At 49.8% G+C, this 9,745-nt stretch overlaps 1 protein-coding gene across 1 annotated transcript in view; it reads right to left on the reverse strand.

The window, feature by feature from the left end:
• Nucleotides 1-9,745, reverse strand: part of ttbk1a (tau tubulin kinase 1a) — a 55,754-nt gene extending 46,009 nt beyond the window's left edge. Inside the window, exons 1-2 of the mRNA XM_034679461.1 lie at nt 9,178-9,745; nt 797-955 (exon numbers count right to left, since the gene is read on the reverse strand). Of these exons, the coding sequence (XP_034535352.1) occupies nt 797-904 (108 nt within the window). The 5' untranslated portion in view covers nt 905-955; nt 9,178-9,745. The remainder of the gene's footprint in view (nt 1-796; nt 956-9,177) is intronic.

The raw sequence follows: 9,745 nt of genomic DNA on the forward strand, positions 1-9,745 counted from the left end.
TGTGTGTGTGTGTGTGTGTTAAACCTCAGTGGTTCAGTGGACACACTAAATTGATCAGTGAAGTGCAAAGAGCCTGCAGGCTGAACGCTGCGATGTGATTGGCTCAGACAGGAGTTATGTAAGGTCTTATTTCAGGAACCAGAGTTTTCTATGAGTGTATCACACACACACACACACACACACACACACACACACACACACACACACACACACACACACAGATCTTATATGTATGAGGAGCTCTCTGTAGAATAACGACAGTAAATGATCGTCTGGATTTTGTTCCTTCTCATGAGTTTAACGTGATGTCCCTGAACGCATCATCAGGTGGAGATGACGACAGAAACATCTGCAGAGGAATCCATGAGGAGAGTCTCTGTTCTGGAATAAGACTGTCGTGATGAACTGGACTGCTATAGGCTCAGACTGCTTTAGGCCTAGACTGCCATAGGCTTGACCAGTATAGGCTTAGACCACTTTAGACTTAGACTGCTACAGGCTTAAAATGATGTAGTGCCTTGACTCACTGGGTCTCTGTCTCTCCTCGTCGGTCCCTCTAGTCTCAGCATGTCTGTCCCTGTCTGGTTCTGGTTCTGCTCTAAACCCAAAGCTGCAGTTATTAAGTCTCCTTCAGGTCCTGGTTTGATCCTGATCCATTAAAACAGGATTATGTAAACCACCTTTTTTTCAAGGTGATCCGTCTCTGCAGCAGGATCTGAGAGACACGTTGGTGTTGGTGTTGGTGTGTGGGAGTGTTTCGGTGGAGGGTGTCGGGGGAGGGGGGTTCCTGACTCACCACTTTCCATCGGTCCTTGACCATGCAGTTCGGCGGCAGGATGTCGGCCTGCTCGGACGTCCCGTTCATGTTGGCGTTGTCCTGGAGGCCGGGGACTAGGCACTGCATCTGCCAGCCAGACAGAACTCGAGCAGCTCCCAGCTTAAAAGAGCCATTTATCTGTGAGGGGGGGGGGGGAGAGAGGGGGAGGGGGGAGACCAGTCAGTGAGTCCAGACCGTCACCTCAGAACTGAGAGCTCGCAGGCTCACCACAGCCCTGTGCTGAGACAGTCCGCGTTAACATCAGGCTGCTGCCATTAGAAGCCATTCTTCAGCTGGATCAGGCTACAGGCCGGTGGGGGGGTGGAGGGAGGCGGGGCGGGGGGGCGGGGGGGGGTTGGGGGTGTGATGGTATTTGCAGTAACTGGAGCAAATATCATGTGTGTAGAGGAAGCAGCCGGACTCTGCGCTCATCCTGACTGTGACGGCCCGACAGCCATCGATCCAATCACCAGAGACCTGAACGGGCTGGTTTCAAACTAACAACCATCAGCATGGCTCAGGTACCTGACGAGGCCCCGCCCACCTCTCAGGGGGGTCACCTGAGCTGCTAGGGACGGCTCTACGGTCTGAGTCAACTCACGAGCTTTGATTTAGGTTTGTAACAGGGACAGATCGACATCCTACAAGTCACATGGAGCTAGCTTAGCTTAGCTTAGTTTAGCTTAGCTTAGCATAGAGAATGGAAAGGGGGAGATAGCTCTGCTGAGTAAAACCAGGTTTTGCTTCAGTCCTGAACAGCTCACAGCCGACTGGTAACATCTGATTCATTAGTTTCATTCACGGCGTAATGGAAGCTAGCTGTAGTTTTTATGCTAAGCTAGGCTAACAGGCTTTATGAATGCTGTAGTGGCTGAAACCTGACTAACAGATCTAAAGAGGGTTAGCATGTCTCAGGTAAAACATTAAACACAGAGTACGTATCAGGACCTGCATGCACAAGATCATCATCTTGTGCACACAAGATAAAACTGACCCCCTTTAAGGGACTTCAGGGACCCCGTTGGATCTGGATCTATCTGAATTACTGAGAAGAAACAAGCTCCCGGTTTTCGTGTAAATAAACGAAGGTATCTGATCTTGATGAGTCTCTAACTCGGTTTTCTGATTCAGGACTTGAATCCGGGTCTGAGTCGGAGCTGGTTGGGGATCAGCCTGGGAGCTCGGTCTGAGAGGACGACCTCAGGGGAGAGGAAGTCCCAGACGTGGTTTGGAAACCATCGTGGTTGCACTCTGGTTGTTTGGAGGAGACGGTCTGATTCAACCTCTACGTAGGTCCCTGCAGAGCTCGAGCGGCTCCTGCAGACGCTATCAGGGCCGGACTGAGGGTCTGACTGAGGGTCTGACTGAGGGTCAGACTGAGGGTCAGACTGAGGGTCAGACTGAGGGTCTGACTGAGGGTCTGACTGAGGGTCAGACTGAGGGTCAGACTGAGGTCCTGACTGAGGGTCTGACTGAGGGTCTGACTGAGGGTCTGACTGAGGGTCAGACTGAGGGTCAGACTGAGGGTCTGTCTGAGGGTCTGTCTGAGGGTCTGACTGAGGGTCTGACTGAGGGTCTGACTGAGGGTCTGACTGAGGGTCTGACTGAGGGTCTGACTGAGGGTCTGTCTGAGGGTCTGACTGAGGGTCTGGCTGAGGGTCTGGCTGAGGGTCTGACTGAGGGTCTGACTGAGGGTCTGTCTGAGGGTCTGCCTGAGGTTCTGACTGAGGGTCTGTCTGAGGGTCTGTCTGAGGGTCTGACTGAGGGTCTGTCTGAGGGTCTGTCTGAGGGTCTGACTGAGGGTCTGTCTGAGGGTCTGACTGAGGGTCTGACTGAGGGTCTGTCTGAGGGTCTGTCTGAGGGTCTGACTGAGGGTCTGACTGAGGGTCTGACCGGGGGTCTGGCTGAGGGTCTGGCTGAGGTCCTGACTGAGGGTCTGACTGAGGGTCTGACTGAGGGTCTGACTATGGGTCTGTCTGAGGGTCTGACTATGGGTCTGTCTGAGGGTCTGACTGAGGGTCTGACTGAGGGTCTGTCTGAGGGCCAGACTGAGGGTCTGACTGAGGGTCTGACTGAGGGTCTGACTATGGGTCTGTCTGAGGGTCTGACTGAGGGTCTGACTGGGGGTCTGACTGAGGGTCTGACTGAGGGTCTGACTGGGGGTCTGTCTGAGGGTCTGACTGAGGGTCTGACTGGGGGTCTGTCTGAGGGCCAGACTGAGGGTCTGACTGAGGGTCTGACTGAGGGTCTGACTGGGGGTCTGGCTGAGGGTCTGGCTGAGGGTCTGCCTGAGGGTCTGCCTGAGGGTCTGGCTGAGGGTCTGACTGATGGTGTGACTGAGGGTCTGACTGAGGGTCTGACTGAGGGTCTGACTGAGGGTCTGTCTGAGGGCCAGACTGATGGTCTGACTGAGGGTCTGACTATGGGTCTGTCTGAGGGTCTGACTGAGGGTCTGACTGAGGGTCTGTCTGAGGGCCAGACTGAGGGTCTGACTGAGGGTCTGACTGAGGGTCTGACTGAGGGTCTGACTATGGGTCTGTCTGAGGGTCTGTCTGAGGGTCTGCCTGAGGGTCTGACTGAGGGTCTGGCTGAGGGTCTGACTGGGGGTCAGACTGAGGGTCTGGCTGAGGGTCTGACTGATGGTGTGTCTGAGGGTCTGCCTGAGGGTCTGACTGAGGGTCTGGCTGAGGGTCTGACTGATGGTGTGACTGAGGGTCTGGCTGAGGGTCTGACTGATGGTGTGTCTGAGGGTCTGACTGATGGTGTGTCTGAGGGTCTGTCTGAGGGTCTGACTGAGGGTCTGACTGGGGGTCTGGCTGAGGGTCTGGCTGAGGGTCTGGCTGAGGGTCTGACTGAGGGTCTGGCTGAGGCCTCATCGGTCTGAGCTACTCACAGATAACCTCCTGAGGATGTGGATTATCTCACAGCCGCCACAGAGAGCTGCTCTCTAAAGCGCTCTGATCTGGACTCTGGGTTTGACTCTTCAGATCCGCCATGAATGGTTATCAGTTCTGGTGGATTCGTGGGGGGACGGTTTCAGTTCAGAGTGATGCATGTCAGTCCCCAAACCATGCTGTTCTGCATGCAATGCCCCGGGCCGTCATCAGTGCATGCAGAGCTCAGGCGGACTGCAGAAACAATGGAGAGTGTCCACCGTGTTTCCAGTCAGACCAGCTCGGATCGAGGACTGGACGGACTGAGAGGGAGGGGAGGAGGTTTCTCTGCACCTGCAGTGATACAGCTCCGTCTCACAGCATCATCATCATCATCATCATCATCATCTTCATCATCATCATCATCAGCTGTAACACTGGAGCTGTAGTGAAACCTGCTGCAGGCCTCAACACGCTGCTGAGCTGCCAATCACTGCAGAGGGCGGGACCACGGAGCTCCGCCCCCGATACACCGCAACAGTCTTACACAGCAGGTCATGTGACTCAGGGGCAGCGGCCAATCAGAGCGCTCGAGTCCTGAGTAATCGTATGGTATGGTAGCTAGCTTAACTCAATGATATAGCATCGTGTAGCCTAGGTACACTGTTGTATTATATAATAAATGTTAGCATGTTGCTATCACATTAGCATTATTATAATATATAAATGATAGCACAGAATATTAAACCATTGTGTTAGTGAATAATGTTCATTAAGCCTTCCATACATAAATGTTAAAATCTATAGTTTGTATTTATATTAGCATACAGTGTTTGTGTTTACTAACAATATATTATATGATTATAAACATATAGATGAATGTTATAATTACATCATCTATTATTTAATATTAACGTACCATAAGGTCTTCTATATAAATGCTAATGCTAATGCTAATGTAAATGCTAACGTATTTAATGTAAAGTATATAACTGTGTGTCTCTGCAGAGCTATCGTACATATTAGCATGCTGTATACTGTAGGACAGTTTACAGACACTTTATGCTAAGCTAACGGGCTATAACCCTGCAGTGTGAGCAGTGTGTGTGGTGGAGTGTGTGTGATGATCTCTGAGTGTAAGCAGTGTGTGTGGTGGTGTGTGTTGTGGAGTGTGTGTCCTGGTGTGTGTGTGTGTGTGTGTGTGATGATCTCTGAGTGTAAGCAGTGTGTGTGATGGTGTGTGTGTGTGTGGTGTGTGTGATGGTGTGTGTGTGTGATGGTGTGTGTGATGGTGTGTGTGGTGGAGTGTGTGTGATGATCTCTGAGTGTAAGCAGTGTGTGTGTGGTGTGTGTTGTGGAGTGTGTGTCCTGGTGTGTGTGGTGGTGTGTGTGGTGGAGTGTGTGGTGGTGTGTGTGATGGTGTGTGTCCTGGTGTGTGTGATGGTGTGTGTCCTGGTGTGTGTGGTGGTGTGTGTGGTGGTGTGTGTGGTGGTGTGTGTGTGATGTGTGTTGTGGAGTGTGTGTGATGATCTCTGAGTGTAAGCAGTGTGTGTGGTGGTGTGTGTCCAGGTGTGTGTGTGATGATATGTGTGTGATGGTCTCTGAGTGTAAGCAGTGTGTGTGATGGTGTGTGTCCTGGTGTGTGTGATGGTGTGTGTCCTGGTGTGTGTGTGATGGTCTCTGAGTGTAAGCAGTGTGTATGATGGTGTGTGTGTGGTGTGTGTGTGATGGTCTCTGAGTGTAAGCAGTGTGTGTGGTGGTGTGTGTGTGATGTGTGTTGTGGAGTGTGTGTGATGATCTCTGAGTGTAAGCAGTGTGTGTGATGGTGTGTGTCCTGGTGTGTGTGATGGTGTGTGTCCTGGTGTGTGTGTGATGGTCTCTGAGTGTAAGCAGTGTGTATGATGGTGTGTGTGTGGTGTGTGTGTGATGGTCTCTGAGTGTAAGCAGTGTGTGTGATGGTGTGTGTCCTGGTGTGTGTGTGATGGTCTCTGAGTGTAAGCAGTGTGTGTGATGGTGTGTGTCCTGGTGTGTGTGTGATGGTCTCTGAGTGTAAGCAGTGTGTGTGATGGTGTGTGTCCTGGTGTGTGTGTGATGGTCTCTGAGTGTAAGCAGTGTGTATGATGGTGTGTGTGTGTGATGGTCTGTATGTGTGGTGTGTGTGATGGTGTGTGTGGTGGTGTGTGTCCTGGTGTGTGTGATGGTGTGTGTCCTGGTGTGTGTTGTGGTGTGTGTGTGTGTGTGTGTGTGTGTGTGTGTGTGTGTGTGTGTGTGTGTGTGATGGTCTGTGTGTGTGTGTGTGTGTGTGTGTGTGTGTGTGTGTGTGTGTGTGTGTGTGTGTGTGTGTGTGATGGTGTGTGTGTGTGTGTGTGTGTGTGTGTGTGTGTGTGTGTGTGTGTGTGTGTGTGTGTGTGTGTGTGTGTGTATGTGTGTGTGATGGTGTGTGTGTGTGTGTGTGTGTGTGTGTGTGATGGTGTGTGTGTGTGTGTGTGTGATGGTGTGTGTGTGTGTGTGTGTGTGTGTGTGTGTGTGTGTGTGATGGTGTGTGTGTGTGTGTGTGGTGTGTGTGTGTGTGTGTGTGTGTGTGTGTGTGTGTGTGATGGTGTGTGTGTGTGTGTGTGTGTGATGGTGTGTGTGTGTGTGTGTGTGGTGTGTGTGTGATGGTGTGTGTTGTGTGTGTGTGTGTGTGTGTGATGGTGTGTGTGTGTGTGTGTGTGTGATGGTGTGTGTGATGGTGTGTGTCCTGGTGTGTGTGATGGTGTGTGTCCTGGTGTGTGTGATGGTGTGTGTGTGTGTGTGTGTGTGTGTGTGTGTGTGTGTGATGGTGTGTGTGTGTGGTGTGTGTGTGTGTTGGTCTCTAAGTGTGTAAGTGGGCGTGACAGACGGGAGCTCCGTGGTCCAGCAGCGTCTCAGCAGCAGGTCAGAGTGAAACATCTCCACTGACACTTTCTCTACCTTCAAACCTCCGTCTGCTCTCCTTCTTCTTCTTCTTCTTCTTTTCTTCTTCTTCTTCTTCTTTACCTACAAATCTACGTATCTGTAACTGGGGGGGGAGGGGGGAGGGGTGCTCTGCCAGAAGCCGGGTTTGCATCATTCCAGTTTTGATCTGATGTAGTCAGTCAGAGCTCACCATAGTTCTGAGCTCCCGGAAAACCTGACGGCTTACAACAAATCCTGAGCGGGACAAAACCCTTCCTGTTCCTGTGTTAGCCTACAAGCCAAAACAGAGGGCACAGTTAACCAGGAGAAGGAGGAGGACCAGGGACCGCTGCGGGCGCCCCACCTGCACACACAGTGACATCACAGGAGGGGGGGCGGAGCATGGAGGGACACGCCTTCATACACCAGGTTAGATAAATCACCAGAACACAAGCGTGTGATTTACCTTTCCAACACGGACACAGAAATTAACATTATCATCAGACAGCGACCACCGGCGTGCACGAAGATACCGTTATACAACAACGCTGATAGAACACGGTTTGATGCTAACGTATTTCAAAATAAAAGTCTTCAAAACAACAAATAATGACATTTCTCCCCCTCATACGGACCGTCAGATCACCACTTAAAAACCTTTACACATGAAGACCTCCAAACCAAAATCCACCTCTAAACCTAAAACCACCGTCCTGACGTTCACATGTGGACGTGAGCGTTTTTAAAGCATCATCTTCAATCATTACTGACATGAATTTTGGCACAAAAGTTACTCCGTACAGCAACATTAGCTCAAAATGAATCCAGCTGTTTTATTTAGCGTTAGCATATCGTTAATAAACACGGACTGACGAACATTTATGGTAACCAGGCGTGTAATATTAGACACAGAATTGTGGCACAGAATTTCCTCCATACAACAAACGGTGTCTTTGCTAACATGCTAATGTTGTAGCCTAAATAAGACATCAGAACACTATACTTATATTTTGTAACAGTTGCATCCTGTCAGACTCGTATTATTGATCTGTAGACGTGGTCAGTTACTGCTTCCTGTCATCATGTTACACGTCTCTGTGAAATTAGGTGTGAACTAACTTTTGGCACAAAAGTTACTCCATACAACAACATTAGCTCAAAATGAATCCAGTTGTTTTATTTAGCGTTAGCATTTCGTTAATGAGCACGGACTGATGAACATTTATGGTAACCAGGCGTGTAATATTAGACACAGAATTGTGGCACAGAATTTCCTCCATACGATAAACTGTGCCTTTGCTAACATGCTAATGTTGTCGCCTAAATAAGACATCCTGTCAGAATCGTATTATTGATCTGTAGACGTGGTCAGTTACTGCTTCCTGTCATCATGTTACACGTCTCTGTGAAATTAGGTGTGAACTAACTTTTGGCACAAAAGTTACTCCGTACAGCAACATTAGCTCAAAATGAATCCAGCTGTTTTAATTGGCTTTAGCTAATAAACACGGACTAATGAACGTGTATGGTAACCAGGCGTGTAATATTAGACACAGAATTGTGGCACAGAATTTCCTCCATACGATAAACTGTGCCTTTGCTAACATGCTAATGTTGTAGCCTAAATAAGACATCAGAACACTATACTTATATTTTGTAACAGTTGCATCCTGTCAGACTCGTATTATTGATCTGTAGACGTGATCAGTTACTGCTTCCTGTCATCATGTTACACGTCTCTGTGAAATTAGGTGTGAACTAACTTTTGGCCCAAAAGTTACTCCATATAATGCTATGTCTGTAAAAGCCTCTAAAGATAACGTTTGTTGTGATTTGGCGCTTTATAAATAAAGATTGTTTGATGATAGATTAAACTTTAGCTCTCCTACGCGACATCATTAATAACAAAAATATTAAAAACAAATATTAAACTGTAATCGTTACGATGTGAACTATGACATCATTCACGTTAAAACGTCGTGTTTCATTCTTAACGTGTAAATAAATAGCGGATGTGTCCTTTAAGTGGTTCCTAAGTGGTGACTGATCACTCGTCCGTACAGGATCTGCTGTCATCATCAGTTTGTCCTGAGTGAATTTTGGCACCAAAGTTGCTCCATATAAATCCACATTATTGTCATGTTTTTAAGATTTTCTGATTTTTTTTTTTAAAGTGAAATAAAATCAAAGTGAGATTCTTAAAAAGACACATTCATCCTCATGGACCAGTTCAGCTCTGGGTCCAGGTCTCCCCCTCCCTCCTCTCCTCCTCCCTCTGCATCACCACACTGAATCCTCTCTGCAGTGCACAGTCATGGGTCCTCTGTGCGCATGCGCACCATCGCATCCTGCTGATCAATAAATCTGGCCCGGACTGACCCGGGTTATGGATTACAGATTATTAAAGACACAATCCGGATCGGTCCCGGTCCACATGATCACCAGGACCCGGTCTGAACCCACATTAAATCTGCATCACTGCGGGACACACACACACACACACACACACACACACACACACACACACTGATCTCTGAGGTCCGGGCCAGACCTGGTCTGGGTCGGGCCTACCTGGCGCACCGTCCGCTCCCTTTCCGCCGTTTGGGAATCTTCATCTGGGACTGGATTTCGGCACAAAACGTCCTGGTCCAGAAAACCCACCGTTCCTCTGAGGGGGGGCCGGGGTTTGGGCCTCACTCTCCTGCAGGACTAAACCAGCATCTATGTCTCCTCTAAGTCCTCCAGACCAATCCAGACCTGGTCCGTCCTCTGGCCGGCTGAACAGACCCTCTGCAAAACAGGGACGCACCGAGTCCAGAACCAAAAAAAATCAGATGTAGATCCACCGGAGTCCCGGTCCCGGAGCGCGTCAGACCCGCAGCTGTGCAGGTCCGGGTCCTCCTCCAGGTCTCTGCTGCAGCTAAAGAGGAGGAGGAGGAGAGGAAGATGGAGGAGGAGAGGAAGATGGAGGAGGAGAGGATGGAGGAGGATGCGGACTGGTCCTCCTCCTGCAGAACCGGATCCGGGAGTCAAACCCGGGACACAACCAGATCCAAGGACCCGGCAGAGGCTGGCGGTCTGTGGGTGTCAGGTTCTCCGATCCTGTTTGTCCGCACTGCAGCCCCGCATCCAGCAGCGT

Source organism: Notolabrus celidotus, unplaced genomic scaffold (genome assembly GCF_009762535.1).
Source record: "Notolabrus celidotus isolate fNotCel1 unplaced genomic scaffold, fNotCel1.pri scaffold_89B_arrow_ctg1, whole genome shotgun sequence".
Classification (NCBI taxonomy): Eukaryota; Metazoa; Chordata; class Actinopteri; order Labriformes; family Labridae; genus Notolabrus; species Notolabrus celidotus.